The following is a 16,397-nucleotide window of genomic DNA, read 5'->3' on the forward strand; positions in this document are numbered from 1 at the left end:
TGAACCACTACATCTAATTTCCAGCCACCAGGCTTGTACTGCCACAACATGTTTCCTGCTGAGCTTTTGATGCAAAAGCTAGAACTACCACCAGGATTTTCAGGTTCAGGTTACTTCATTTGTGGGATTTTATGTCCCACCATCATTTTTACAAAATTTCACCACAATTTTAGAAGGGGGAGGGGTAATAGATTGGCATCCCCATACTTACACATTTTGTTACTGCTAGGTAGGCTGGAAGAAGAGATTTAAATTTTTTTCTTAGCCATGAAAGGTAAATAATAGAGAGATGAGAGGTATGAAACAATAGTGTTTTGGTTAGCAGCAGATCAGTCAAGCAGTCATGTTCTGACTCAGCAGAGGATATGTGTTAGTGTATGTTAGAAGGCCAGCTAGAGGAGACTTACACTTGCCCAGACTGGAGAACAGAGTGGAATGTCTTGGACCAAGAGCTGTGCTGAGCTGTAATAAAGATTTTTGGGATCTTACATAATAGGAATCCACCGCACCATGGAACTGCTACTATATTATCTGCGTAGTACAGCTTAATGTTGTGACAGCAGTTTGACAGCAGCTGAACCCAAATACAGAGATGACTGGAGAGACAACAGTTTGAGTTCAAAGAAAGTTACCTTTACTGACAGTCACATAAGGCTAAAGGAAAGGTTCATGCAGTTGCGTGATGGCTTAGTTCACACATAGATAATTTAAGTTTGGGTAAGATTGTTGTATGTTGTTCATACATTAAGATACATCATTGAGACATAGCTTGATATGTGAGGCAATGCGCTCATCAGTGAGTGGAAACAAGAGGAAGAATTGCATATCATTTATACAGCATTGATAGATGAAGGTGTGGGAGAAAATGACCAAAGCCAGAGATTTTGTGTTTACAGGGACCACAGACAATAGCAACTTAATAACTGCGATAAGTTAAACACACTCACTGCTCACACTCATTGGCCTGGGGGTGTTGTTAGCCTGGTCTGACACTGTTGCTCATTCAATTTGAATGGATACATTTATGTTCTGTTGTGCTGGAAGTCACCCAGGATAAGAGTGTTTGCTAAATGAAAGTAATGTAATGTAACACTGGCACTACAAACAAGGATACTGATTCTAATTTCAGATACTGCGTTTCATGCTAATCAGATAAGATACACACTCCTCCTGCGCCCCTTACACTTCACCATTCTTGAACTACAGTATATTTGATGCATTTTTCAGCATAGAGATGAATTGTTTATGACCACCATGAGCAGGCAACCATTATACAGGTTGTATAGAAGGCCAAAGAAGACATCTCTGTAGATGCATGCCAGTGATGGATCTGCCATGCATGACTATCTCTTCTTCTGTGCAAAAAACATATGTGAATGTATTTATAGGTCACATGCCAATGCAGAATTTCCAATACAGTGAGAGAGGTAAACAGGTATAAATGATTATACCTGTTTATACATTATGCTATTATTATTTAGTTTCAAAAGCAGAAATGTACAAACACGTAATAGGCCTACCTCATTTAGAACTACAGATATTTACATTTTATTCTAAGGCTTGTGTAGATTTTCCAGATATGATACAGTAGGTTGCAAACGAATAATATACAAAATGTACAAAACACACCACTTGAAATCCATAGGTTTTTTAAACTTTCCCGCTGTCGTCAAACAGTTCAATCCGGTGTAGATCACGTGTAGGAGGGGGTTTTCTCAAACGACGTGAATTGGATGGGGTGTGGAGTGTCTCGTATTTCACTTGAGAAAAAATAAGTGGAGCCATGGCGTCGACACCTTGCCTAGTGTTTGTATTGTGTCTGAGTTTAATTTCGCTAGTTGAAGGTGAGTTTAGACTCTTACTGATTTTTAGTTGGGTAACTACCCATTACTGGTGTGTTTTCTTTAACAGCTGTTTGCTTTGTACATCTGCGCACAAGAAACGTATTAGCTAGCTAGCGACCTACAGTATTTCTGTGTGCGGGCTAGCCAACAAATGTCCTAGCTGGCTAGCCCAGGCAAGAGCAAAGGGACGCATGATAATAAGGTCGATAGCTTGCTGATGTTTGTTATCCTAAAATTGTTTAAGGATGTGTGAGTCTGCTTTGTACTGTAGGTAGCTAGGCTACTCAACGTCTACGCTAAATTTTTTTTAATTCCTTCTTCTTTCGATAAATCCCGAGCTGTTGAACGAACTGATGGGAAAATTAGATTTCGCCGTGACGCAATGTAGCAACTATGCTGCTAAATTAACCACCGTTAGTATTGTGTTAGAGTTGTTGCTTTGAGAAATAATGAAGGCGTTAGATCGCCAGTTAAGAGTGTTATCAGTTCTGACTCAGGTTTATCACTTAGGTAGCAAACTACACTGATGTCTCCATTTATTTGGACAAAGTGTTCCGTTTTGCCACAATCATACATTCGGATGTTGCTTTACATGAATATTTATGTTGTGGGTGGTTGGAGTCAGGCAGCTTAGTTTCGTTTGGTCTCAGGGACATGAGGATATTCACTTGTGGTGAGTGTATTGGTTTACATGCACGTAACTAGAAACAAAATAACTTTAAGAACCTGGACGGTAAAGTTTTTCCTCCATAAACTGCATGATTGTTGCCTATGATTAGGGTTGTAGTCGTGTGACAGGCATGCATAACATTATTTTTATAGTGTTTTTATGTATAATGTATTTATTTCTTTACTTATTTATTGTAATCGGCTCTTGCCACCGAATTGTTACGGCAGGGCACAAAGAGGTGTGGAAGAAGAACAAACAGGTAAAAGGTGGAAGCTAAATTTGCCCTGTTGTCTGTGAACAAACTGTAGCCTTACATTTTGCCGCAACGCTTAATGGGGGTTGTCGGAGCACTACATTTAAGGGAGAAACCCATGTAAACAGTAAGCTATTTATTTCGGTTTAATTGTTTCCTCAAGGTCTGGTTATTCAATCATTGATGTACCGTGGTCACGCTGGTTTGATAGAGCTGACGTTTATGAATTTCCCTGCCCTAGTGTTTTTTTTTTTAAACCACCAAATGCCTATGCACTGATCGATACCTTGTGTGTGTTGTGGGTTTTGAAACGTCTACCTTATGTGGTAGTGCTCAATCATATTTTGTTTTGTTGAATTCCAGGTGATGACTGCTTGCCCTACTTTGACTCCAACTCTGGACATCACTCCAGCAAAGACTGCCCAACCTTTCAGTTTTGCTGTGGCGACTGCGACGAGAGATACTGTTGCTCCAACTCTCTCAGAAAGTTTGATGACGATGATCAGATGAAGTGTGTTTTTAGGTATGGAGACTATCTTCTTTTCTTGAAGTTGTGTTATTTTATTAATGTATATGTAGTAAATCACTGTCACTTATTTTAAAGAAAAGGATAAAATACAAATTCATTGTCATGACATCATCACTGTTGTTCCATAGCTATATACACTATATGGACAAAAGTATTTGGCCACACCTGTTTTTCAGGGTTTGGGCTAGGCCCCTTAACTCCAGTGAAGGGCAATCTTAATGCTTCAGTATACCAAGACATTTTGGACAATGCTATGCTTCCAACTTTGTGGCAGCAGTTTGGGGAAGGCCCTTTTCTATTCCAACATGACTGTGCCCCAGTGCACAAAGCAAGGACTATAAAGACATGGTTTGATGAGTTCGGTGTGGTAGAACTTGACTGGCTCGCACAGAGCCCTGACCTCAACCCCATCGAGCACCTTTGGGATGAACTGGAACAGAGATTGTGAGCCAGGCCTTCTCGTCCAACATCAGTGAATGACCTCATAAATGCTCTACAGAATGAATGGGCACAAATTCCCACAGAAACACTCCAAAATCTTGTGGAAAGCCTTCCAAGAAGAGTGGAAGCTGTTATAGCTGCAAAAGGGGGACCAACTCCATACTAAAGTATATGTATTTGAATACAATGTCATTACAATGTAATGGTCAGGTGTCCGAATACTTTTGTCCATATAGTGTATATGGTACTGGAGTTCCCTGTGTAGTCGTTATTTCTGAGCAGCAGTGGTGTTATGGATAGATAGTAGCAATGGCTATTTTGAAAGCACGCCTCTCTGTCAATGTTTATGTTCTAATGCTGTCAGAAGCACCATTTACCATCATAACCACAGTCTGCCTTGTAACTTTATTCACATGAGTATGAAAATTTGGGAAGAGCAAGTCATGTGTAAATGCTGGGTGGAGTTAACCATGTTGTACTTTTCGTTTTTTGATTCACTGGGAATGCGGTTTGATGTCATACCATCACAAGAAAGAAAGCTTAGGTGTATGTGACCACAGAGCCATATCCTGTCCTCATCTTGTTTTTTGTTTCACATTGTCAGTGCAGCTTGAAACCGTCTACTTGCCATGAAAGACAGTGTGAGTAAATCTAGACACAGACTAGAAATTTCATATAAAACCTTGTTTGTGTATGGTATGAATGAATAGATGTAGTGGAGTGAGACGTGGAAGGCGTATCTGTATAGTTGTAATGTTAGGAAGAGTTTGTGTGTGACAGGTAGATATGGATATTTGCTATAGGTAAAAGTACCAGACAGCATTCAAAATCCATAAAGGTATACTTTTGAATAGTACTGCAGGGTGTTAAGTTTAAGGCATGCAATGCATCCATTTCAGTCTTAAAGTTGCAATGCACTGTCCTAATCAAGACATATTTGTCATAGATGCATCTGTGAGCTTCTTTGTTTAATACCAGGATTGCTTGTTGCAGCAGCCTGTTTTTGTGTTTATTCTGTGTTGGCAGATTTCATACCGTCCTCTGATCATAGACAGGGTGCGCAAATATACTTTTAATGCATGTCCTCTGACTGTGTAAGGAAAAATGCCCAATTACATTCTTATGGCCAAGTCACACTGGCAGTTGATGTCACTCATGCTGTTTGTATGGCCTGTTGATCCAGCATGCAGTTTCTATGTTAATTTCAGTTTTCAGGACAAAGTAAAGTGTCCTGTTTCTTTTACAGCTTATAAGAACTGACCTGTATTAAGTAGTACTGTACAGTGTAGTACAGTAGTACTACAGTGAATTCATTTTTAGTTTGCTTTTAATGTGGTTTGCCTAAAACCTTTTCCAGAAAGCACTGGAAGATAAAGGTGTTCATGTTGTGTACCCAACTTAGCTATGTCGATAACTGATTTTTAAACTTACTATTAACTTGAGATATTACATCATTGTACTTTATTCAGTTGTGCAGTGGAGGGAGGAACATGCTGATTACAATAAATTGGAATTGTATGAATATTAAAGTTTATCTGCTTGAACATGCTCCTGTGAAAGGAGTACCAAAGCGAAATGTTAAGTAGGACAAGACTGCCTATATTGCAGGTGTCAGGGGTAGTCCTAACAATAGCATTGAACACACCTCTGATGAAGCGCATAGTTTTGCTGGAGGCTTAGTGCAGTCAGAGCTGGGGAAGGGTGAGGATACCCTGCGATGCCTTTGCTAAATAGTAGTAGTAGTAATAGTACATAGCTGAATGCAGGGGATAGAAATAAGTACAACATTGTTGGGTATAAGCTTTTCAGAAAAGATACAGCTAGTAAAAGAGCAGTTGGGGTAACTCCATGCATAAAAGAAAACCTCTGTTTTCAGGAACTTGCAGGATCTTATTCCTGAAATCCTAGATGTATGGGTTTAATCACTAACACTATGCTCTGTGAAAATATCAAAAAGCCTGTCGGGAAGGGGAGACATTAGTAATGGGTGAGTTCAGTTTCCCCTCTGTTGACTGGGGAAAATATGTCAGGACATGGACAATTTGAGCGGGAATTTTTGGATGCTGTGAATGATTGTTTTTCAATGCAGTATGTTACCTCCCCTGCTAGAGGCAATTCATGTCTTGATTAGTTTTGGTTTTTTTTTTTTTTAAATAATCCTGATAGAATTTGCAGAAATGATGTATTAGAGCCCCTGGGATCTGAAAGTGGTAGTCACGTAGCCATATTTGAGGTATACTGTTTTTCATTTTAGGCTTGATAATTTTAACATGATGAGAGGAAACAGAAGAATTGACTGGGTAAACCTTCTAGAATGGCCGGTGGTGCAAATTCTAAGAAATCATTCTGAACCTGTAGAATAAAATTATTCCAAAAGTAAGAAAAATAAATTGAATAAGCAGTTAGCCCGGTGGCTAAATAAACCCTTGTCGGTTTATACTCACGTTAATACTGAAGAAAAGATTATACAACATTTATAATAAAGACAGCTCAGAGAGTGTTGTTAACATAACCTAACACATTGACAGCAGAGTGGTGTAATGGTAAGGAGAGGGGCAAGTAACCGAAAGTTTGCTGGTTCATTTCACCCCTGGGATGCTGCTGTTACACCTTCGGTCAAGGTACTTAACCCACAATTTCCTCAGTATACACCCAGCCATATAAATAGATAAAATTGTAACCTGGGTAAGTTGCTCTGGTTAAGAGCATCTATTAAATGACTCATGTAATGTAATGTATAGTGAAAAATATGTACCAGTGTTGAAAAAGAAATAAGGTAGGCCAGACGGTCTTTTGAGGAACAGATTGCACTAAATGTTTTTTCAGTGTTGCGGTTGAAATAGGAAATTAAGTACGTGAAGAAAAGGGAAGATGTTTTGCTTAATCATAAAGATATTGCAGATGCAGTGAAAAGCTACTTTGTGGAGAGCTTCACCAGGGAGGATGCAGGAAGGATGACTATAGTAAGGTCTCATACACAGGAAAATGTGGTAATATTCAAATAAGTGACTGTAAAGTACTGGAAACGGTTACAAAAACCAAGGACAAATGAAGATTAAAGAACTGGGAGAGATTAGTTATAAACCATGAGAAAAAAATCTTTATGCAGTCATTTGAATACATTCAACTCAAAACGTAAATCATTTGAGTTAGGCAACTTCATGTACACACAATTGTTTTTGCCATGGTATTGTAACTGTATTGAATGTCAGGATACCGAACTTATACTAACTTTTAATGCAGTTTTATGGTATTGTGACTACCCTAGACGATACGTGGTTCTGAAAATGGTTTTCTATTCCTGTAGAGTGAACATTGATGTAAAGCACATGACGTTCAGTGGTACCACTGATAGTTTTTTGTTTGGTTTTTATTTGGTATTAAAGAGGCAAATGCTATTTTATATGATTTCATTCTGGCCAGGTTCTTTGATGGACTGCAGCTTGAGTATTCTGTGTTTGCTACTTTTCTGTCCCAGCCAGCATTGTTTTTCAGACTGCTTCCTGTTATTCCTGACCACATACATTTACACAGGATGCTATATTCGTGTGTGTGTGTGTGTGTGTGTGTCTGTGTGTTTGGGTGGGGTCCTGTGATGTAGATGGTGGTCTAGATGATCTAAAATTTAAAAAGTAAATTAACAGCCGGCTAAATTTAAAAGGGGAGATTCCATCATCCTTTACAGTTGCTTACTGCTGCAAGTGGGGAAAAAAGAACAGTAAAATTTCGATCTCTTTGACATACCACCGCCTGGTTAATTGTTTGAATTGAATTTTTTAGGACAGCAGGATGCCTACAATATTATAATTAGTGTGTCTATTTAGGTAGCTACCTTGCCAGCAAGGCAACTTTAGCTGACAGCCAGCTATGATGTTGCCTTGCTGACTGCCATAATATGTTAAATTTAACACGTGGTGAAAATAGTAGACAGTGCTGAATTTGATAAAGGCATTAAACACCCCAGCTTGCTAACTAAAGAGTTCTGGACTGCAAGTAATCTAGCTAGTGAAGGTGATAGTAATGCTTCTTAATACTGATCCCACAGGTCCAGCAAATCCATGAGTACATGACTAGCTAGCTTGAGTAGCTATCTAGGTAAAGAAATAGCAGTCATTTTTTTCAAGCCTAGTAGGAGTTCCATGATTTCAGAATAACTTGCGTTACATGCTTGTTATTGAGCTGTATGGCAAAATAACATGGCTAATGAAAGCCCCTTGAAACTGGGAAAAGGTGTTCAGGTATACTATTTTACTAATATAGCATTAGGTAGCTAGTTAGCTACAGCTCATTTTCTGGTAGTTGCCGTAATAAATATGCAATTGCTTAATCAGTATTTGCCAATATTAAAACATCCTAGCTAAGATCCATTAGGCACCTGCAAGTTGCTCAGATGACATCAGTTGATTGGTGGTCACTTCACTGTGGTGCACTGGGGGACTTGCAATGTGGAAAAACAGCTTTTGGCTTTGTGTGTGTGTGTGTGTGTGTGTGTGCGCGTGTGTGTGTGCTTGCGTGTGTGTGTGTATTGGAGGATTTCGTCTTTTTTGTCTCATCTCCCTTGCGCTACTTCAGAGGTTGTCACAGTGAGGAAAGGGTAATGTGCGGTTGGCCATTCTAAAAAGGGGTTTCGTAAAGGGAAGAGACATATGCTCAGTCTTTTCAGTTCAGGATTTTTTTTTTTTTTTTAGTCGTGAGGAATTTTCTTCCTCCTCCTGTGGTTATGCTTTTCTTTTCCTCTGAAGGAGTCTTCTGTATTGCAACAGCAAGTCATGTGAGATTGCTGAACATTTTCACAAAATCTTATCACAAACCTAACTGTGCATGCAGTAATGTTACATATACTCATGTGCCTTTTACTCAAAATGTACTACAATGTATTTTGGAAGATAAGTCAGTATAAAGGTATGCAGCTACATCTTAAGTAATTTTGATGAATTAAGTAAGCATAATTCAATGGAACAAAAAAGCTCATCAAAATCACCCTGGATTTGCAGTGGCTAATCCTGTTTGCAGGTTGCATAGCTGTCGTGATCAGCACGTCTGAAATCATTTTTTTGTAATGTTGCAAATAAACGAATTATTTAGCATATCTTCGCCATGGGTTGCATGCCAGAGGTGCATTATTTCTTAATGACAGCTGTTTTTGTTTTTGTGTGTGTCTGTGTGTGTTGTTTTTTTAAATATGTAATGTAATTTTTATTCTTTTGCAGTGGCCCAAATAACATTGTCACGATCACTAGCGGTGTGGTGACTTTGATCATCATAATCATCCTGATCATCTCATGCTGCGTCTGCCCCTGCTGTTGTCTGTACAAGATGTGCCGAAAGCCCACACGTGAGTCCAACTCTTAAGATTCATACCTAATTTAGTTTAGAAATTATGTAGATAAAGAATATCTCTAGAGATGGATATATTGCATATTAGATGAAATGTGTGCTCATTTAGGGCATTCTTTGTTGCCATTTTACATACCCCTGCTTACTGTATGCCTTTTGAATGTATTCAGTACTGCCAGAAGATGGTAAGATAAGACATGATATGCATTTGTTGCTGTGCTCTCAGAGCACTCTTAATTTACCATGACAGCAAGTGGTTCTTAACCTAGCAAGACCTTACAGCCAAGCTCAGTCTGTCAATGATAGACCACGATCTGGGAGACCACAAGTCACAACACCAACAAAATGATGTGATAGTTTTTGTGCACAAGCCAGTCAGTAAGTAAATGTAAGTGATGATCTGGGCAGGAGCTGGTCTGTGTTGCCTAGTCAGTACACACTGTTCTATACTCTATAACTAAGTCCTAGGACCCCACTTGGTGCCTTCCTCACTGACTCATCCTAATGTGACTGCATACCGGCAGGACAGTACATGTCCTCATTCTGCTTGTGTAACAGGGGCTTTCCTGCAAGATGAGAATTTGGCTATTAAGCCAGTCTTCAGCCCCATTGGAGGTTTATAGGATGAGCTGGCGGTTTATGGTAACTTCGGAATCAGCAATGAGCAAACAGGCTCACGCTTGTCAGGCTTTACAAGAGGAATTGGACAGAATTCCACAAGGCACTGTTGTAACCTGGTGGCAAGCCTGATTTCAGATCCATGGTTTGTGTTGCTTACAGTGGTGACCATAGCCTGTAACCGCTAGCCTGTAATTTTTTTAATTGGACCCCTTGCTGATGATGAATATTTATCACCATAATCACATTGTGAAAGTGTTGTGTCCATTCAAAAACAATGCCTTTGTGTCTACTGAGGAAAAAAATAAATGTATAGTTTCTCCTAAAGTTTTGTGGATTGGTTGCAACCCTGTTTGTGATCACCTAAAGACTATAAGGGACAGTGCACTTAGTTCAGCCTCCAGCATATTAATTAAGGTGTTGTTGTCAAAGACCTGCTCAGGCAATCGCTCATTAATCCTGCCAGAAATCTTTCTGCGTGAAGAATGCCAATTTCACGTTTTCCACAAACAAATCTAGTTAATGCAACAGAACCAGTTTTAATGTGAGTACATGCGCAATCAGCCAGAAAGCATGCATTCAGCTCTGTAGAACAGTTAGATGGTTGGAGGGTGTCCTTGAAGCATGTGAAATGCCGCTTTAAAGGATTCAAATGAATATGGTATGGTACACTATATGGACAAAAGTATTCGGATGCCTGACCATTACATTGTAATGACATTGTATTCAAATACATATACTTTAATATGGAGTTGGTCCCCCTTTTGTAGCTATAACAGCTTCCACTCTTCTTGGAAGGCTTTCCACAAGATTTTGGAGTGTTTCTGTGAGAATTTGTGCCCATTCATTCTGTAGAGCATTTATGAGGTCAGGCGCTGATGTTGGACGAGAAGGCCTGGCTCACAATCTCCATTCCAGTTCATCCAAAAGGTGCTCGATGGGGTTGAGGTCGGGGCTTTGTGCGGGCCAGTCAAGTTCTTCCACACCAAACTCATCAAACCATGTCTTTATAGTCCTTGTTTGTGCACTGGGGCACAGTCATGTTGGAATAGAAAAGGGCCTTCCCCAAACTGTTGCCACAAAGTTGGAAGCACAGCATTGTCCAAAATGTTTTGGTATGCTGAAGCATTAAGATTGCCCTTCACTGGAGTTAAGGGGCCTAGCCCAAACCCTGAAAAACAGGTGTGGCCAAATACTTTTGTCCATATAGTGTGTTTAGTTCAGGTAATTTTTTGGACACTGAATCAGACAGCTAAGTAACTCACCATGTCTTGTACTGTATGCTAAGTAAATTGTTAGCATGGACAACCTAGGGACATGTCTTATAACACAGCTGGGATTGAACCTGGGGCCTACAGGTCAGTTTATGCTCAAGGCAGGTGTCTTAACCACTGAACTACTTCGAAATCCCCTGCTGCGGACAACTAATTTTTGTAGCCACAGTAACAGCATTCAGAGCAGTTTCCTCCATACTGTAACTAGCTAATCTGTAAAATACCAAAATGATTATATTAATTCTGGTAAAAATTTAAATTATACTGTTGCTTAACATTATATTTTACTTGTAAGTTAGCATTTTTGGTGGGAGTCTTATCAACTCCCCTGTCTTTCTTTTAAAAAACCGGTAAATCTCCACGCAGCCAAACTCACCTGCTTACTGGTGAGGTATAATTAGCCAGAGACTATGGCGTACTGGAGCACATATGTGGGCAGAAAATGCGAGGCATCCTCTGTATGAGGGGCATTGTCAAGTGTTAAGTGGGAGTAGTGACAAACAGCTAGCTACATTTTTAAGAGCTGAAAGTGTGGGGCAACTGAGCCTTGAGCCACTTGCTCCATTTTGTTATGTAGTTTTGTTATAGGTGATATATTGCTTGTAGTCCTTGCTGTTTATTTCAGTAGTATCACAGTGTGTTAAGTTTCTGTTTCTGATTCTGTGATCTAGTGACTGTTATGAATGGTAGTATGTGTAATTAGCTTCTCTTAGTTTGTAGGCTGTCTCGTCAGGTAGCACAAGTTAACTTGTGGTTGTTAAGCTCACACTCACCGGTCTGAGAGTGTGTTAGCCTGGTCTGACCCTGCTGCTCATTCAACTTGGATGAATGGATGCACTTCAGTTCTCTGGATAAGAGCGTCTCCTAAATGACTGTAATGTAATGTATAGTTTTGAAAGATTCATGCTAAATCGTGGTTGTGACATCATTATATGCCACAGTATACTATGTGATTTAACACTTCTTATAGCATACACACAGAGGTACATTACGTACTTGTTAGTGGAAAAAATACATTCAAGGTTTAATAGATTTTGATTCTGTATTCAACAGAATCTTTTGCGCTGTATTCAGTATTTATGAACCCATATTATCGAATAACTTCAAAAAAGGGCACCAGAGAGATTTGTCTTGGTAAATTCAATGCTCATTTGCAGATCAAGCTGACCGATGATGTCCTCACTTATATTACCCTTGTAACCTTGGCACAGAATTTTTTCCAGCTGAAAGTGAACAGGCCTGTGGCAAGGGCAGGTGTCACTTCCTCGTTGCTTCCCAGCAGTATCACTACTGCAGCACCAGCCACAGGCATGGTTTGGAAGGCAAGCAGCTTGTTTTCCACGCAGTCTGACTCACTGTTTCCAAGACAACCACAAATAAGGGGGCTCGCAAAAAAAAAACGTCACACAGGAAGTGGTCACACGCTTGCATTCAGAAATACTCAGCTGGAATCCACAAACACAATAGAGCAGGGCTTTGCATGCTAAAGCTGAGCTGCAGACAGAGGCCTAATTCAGTGTATCTTCAGGGAGCAAGATGGGGCTTGTAAACAACATCAGGTCTCCTCCCATTCAGAGATGAGATAATTGTGTGACAGGCCTGAGCCAAACTGCTGTTATTTAATCCTCATGGTAATGGAAACTCCCCGGCCTAATACCCATTCAAAACAAATCTTGTAAAATATATAATAGGCTTGTTGCTGTGGATCATGGCTGACAGTGTAACTCACAGAAAACAAGTGGCTTGTTTTTTACATCTTAGGTATTTTATAGTTACACAGAGCATGAGTGTGCAAAGTTTTTAGAAAGCTTTTCAATGGGGTTTTCTTGGTGGAAAAACTGTTGTTATTATTGTTGGTATTTAGAAAATTATATTTGTTATTTAACTTTCTACCATTTGAAAAGGAGTTGTAATACAGCTAGTACAGAGCGTTTTGTTTTATTACTGGATTCTAAGTCTTGTTAGGACTAAATGATTTCCATTTTCAGGAGAAAACATCAACTTTCTTTATCTATTTCTCTGTAGTTGTTATGAGAGATCTGAAATACATTTTAGAGTGCTTTCGAGTGCTTGGAGTACTTGTACTAGCAAGAGTTTACATCTAAATTCATGTTATTTGGCATGTGTCAGACAAACTATATCACAGAGTGAATCTTGTAAGTCAATTTATATAAAACTAAGAGATACAAATATAACTGTATTTATTCAAATAAAGAACAATGTTAAGATAACAGTTCATTCAAACCTAAGTAAGTGAGAGCTCAGGCAGACTGAAAACCAGTACACACAGCAGATCCCTTGGACTAGGACTGAGAAACACTTGATTAGACCAAACCCATTCCACAGAGTGAATGTCAGAGCTTTTGGCTGAGGTGGGTTCACGTCTGGACTAAGATGGCTCATGTAATTTGATACTTGGCAGGAAGTTTACTCACCCCATGGACTTGCAAGGAATGGTGGTCCCATTACTGTTAGGCACGATTGCTACATTTGTCTGACTGGATGAAGACAGTTTTTGTACCTTGTATCTTTTCTCTGCTGTTTTCTCATTTAGCACCTTCAGCAATCACACATAGAAACACTAGAGATTTTTTTTAAAGAATCACTGAACAACTTTTATTTCTTTTTCATTTTTTATAGTTATATTCACACAGGAAAATGAGTAAATCACAGACATTGACAGAATTTTAAAAAAGCAGAAGTATGCAAGAGTTTAAAAAAGGGTGTATCTCAGTCAGAAGCTGTCTTATAGCAGAGTTGGTGTCCTGGAGAAGGGAGGGGAGAGAGTGTTGGGTGTGGGGTGTAGGAAGGGCTGAGGTTTAAGTATGCAGCAAGGTTACTAGTAAGAGAACATAAGAAAAATATAGGGGAAGATTAAAAATAGTTGCGGTTGAACAGGGACGATAAGAGACACTGACAGACAGTTTCACAACAGTTTCACAGTGTGCAGAACCCAAAGAGCCAAAGATAGGTACACAAATGTGTTTTGCAAATCTTGTAATGCCACTAATGTAAAGGGAAGTTCTTACTTACTGTGTTGCCTTTATCTGAATCAACTCTGAAGGTAACCTTTGACAATTTGTCTATTGATTATGATATGACAGCACTCAAAATATGTAAGTACTATGGAACAAAATTATAAAAGCAGTGGTATGTGCATTGGTTGTTATATGGTAATGAGTGTTTTAGAAAACGTGACCACAGTTGGGGTTAATTCCATTTCAGTTCAGTCAATTCAGGGAATGAATTGAAACTCACTTCACGAAATTGAAAATGTTTACAGGAAATGAAGTGAGATTTTCAGTTCATGAATTGAATTTCAAGACATTTCTTGAATTGACTAAACTGAAATGGAAATGACTGTATCTCCGCATGCAGCCCCATGAGCATAGCTCACAGAGTTGTTTTAAATGTCTTGTAAATTTTGTTTTCCACAGCGGTGGTGGCAACTACTACCCACACCACCACAGTGACGCATGCGCCATACCCCCAGCAGCCCAACTCAGCCCAGGCTTACCAGGGTGCTCAGTACCCAGGGTACCAGCCTGTGCCAGTGCAGCCAGGGTACGGGGGACAACCTGTGCCCACCGCACCCTATCAGGGACAGCCATACTCCCCAGCACATTCGAGTCAGTTCTCCGGACCTCCCCCTCCATACCAAGAGCCTGGACCAGGTGAGCATGTCAAGATGTTGTAATGGTGACAATCCACCCCTATAGAGTAGGGGAGTTGTGGGCTAAATGCTTGTGGAGAGAAGGTGTACATCCAAAATGAGGGATTAAAATAAAGCACATTGGAGAGAACCTGTTACATTGAGTTTACATTCATAACATACAGACATAAAATGTACATCAAAGAACATTAATTATAAAATGATTTCCCTCAAGATTATTTGGAGTTTACCCACACACTGTTGTAGCTCCCACAGCACTGCCTTGCGTTCATGGGTGAAATTCTTCTCATTTTATGCATGGTGAAACATGTGTCGAGCCATACTATACAGTACATACTATATTACACAGTATATAGATGTCTATGTGTTGTGTAGGTCAAAACATTGTTTCACCCACATTTATTTCACCATGCAATAAAGGCGTTTGTGGAAGCATCAACAGTATGTGGATACAATTCCTTTGTCAGTGTGTGTCTTTCGCCCAGCACCTGAAAGTCTGTGGATTCTTGTGTCTTCTATTTGTCATTTATGACTGTAATGTTGTCTTGTCTTGTCAGTGTCCCTATAATTAAGGCATCCCTGTTCACAGGAACATTTGTGTGTACTGTTGATGGAATTATTGAACCCAAGTGATTAGTTCTGGATATCACTCATTATTTCCCTTTCAATCTCTCCCTGCCACTGTAGGATATCCTTCAGCCCCAGCACCATATAGCCAAGCAGCATTTGATGCAGGACATCCAGCCTACCCTCTCCACCCCCCGGTACAGCCAGGATACCCCCCACAACCAGGATACCCCCCACAGCCACCAACACAGCCTGATTATAATTCCGCCCAGCCTGCCTACAACCCAGCCTTTGTGGAGCCCCCAAAGACTGGATACTAACTACAACAGCAGCAACTGACAGCTCTGCTCTTTATTGTTGGTTACACTGGCTCAAACAATTCAGTGATGCAGCCCAGTCAGGGGGGTTTCATGATCATTTAGACTTTTTTTGTAATTGGCCCAAATTGGCAATTGCGTTGGATGCATGCACATTTGCAAATACACATTTAAAAAAAAAACCCATGCATGAAACTTCCAATATAGTATACATCTTCTCCTTGATCCGTAAATTCAATAATTCTTTCCTCTGTGCTCAGAATTGTGGAATGTCTTTATATTTCACACACTGCCTATATTAAGTGTTCTTTTCTTGTGATTCATGTATGTTGTCCTTTAGCTGGTTTAAAACTAACATCAAAAGGGAATATGTACTGGAGTAGTCTTCAATCACAGTCCATGCTGTCAGTAAATATAAATTTGGATAAACTAGTTTGTCTAGAATAATGTTCCTTTATAAGTGAAATGTTTTAATTATGTAAGTTCACAGAAGTAGGATTTATACAGTGTTAAGGAAATGAAGTCCTTTTGGGTAAAGTGTTGAGTATTATACGTGCATGTGGTTAAGTTCCTGTGTGTTGCTTGTGAAAAGTCTGTGAATAGACGCATGCAGTAGAGGGTGTGGAAGTGGCTTGGCGACAACCTTGATTTACTGTTGTGTGAACGAGTGCAAGGCTGTTTTGGATGATGAAACAAATGCAGAGGCCTTGCTGTTGCAGGATCCGTTTCCTCTTCTACTGTTTATTCAGGTTCTCTAAAATGACACGCCTATGAATGTTGACCTTTAGTGTTACAGTGTAAAACCTGTTTTTTTTTTTTCCTTTATTGTGGAAGTGGAAAAACTCCAGAACATGCCTTGCAGTTTCTATCAGGG

At 39.7% G+C, this 16,397-nt stretch overlaps 1 protein-coding gene across 1 annotated transcript; it reads left to right on the forward strand.

The window, feature by feature from the left end:
- Nucleotides 1-1,746: 1,746 nt before the first annotated feature.
- Nucleotides 1,747-16,261, forward strand: si:dkey-42i9.6 (uncharacterized protein LOC558619 homolog). Its single transcript, XM_036531346.1, has 5 exons — nt 1,747-1,844; nt 3,131-3,290; nt 8,948-9,072; nt 14,404-14,640; nt 15,327-16,261. The coding sequence occupies exons 1-5, from the start codon at nt 1,784-1,786 to the stop codon at nt 15,524-15,526; spliced, it is 783 nt and encodes a 260-aa protein (XP_036387239.1). The 5' UTR covers nt 1,747-1,783; the 3' UTR covers nt 15,527-16,261.
- The last annotated feature ends 136 nt before the right edge of the window (nt 16,262-16,397 follow it).

Source organism: Megalops cyprinoides, chromosome 6 (assembly GCF_013368585.1).
Source record: "Megalops cyprinoides isolate fMegCyp1 chromosome 6, fMegCyp1.pri, whole genome shotgun sequence".
Classification (NCBI taxonomy): domain Eukaryota; kingdom Metazoa; phylum Chordata; class Actinopteri; order Elopiformes; family Megalopidae; genus Megalops; species Megalops cyprinoides.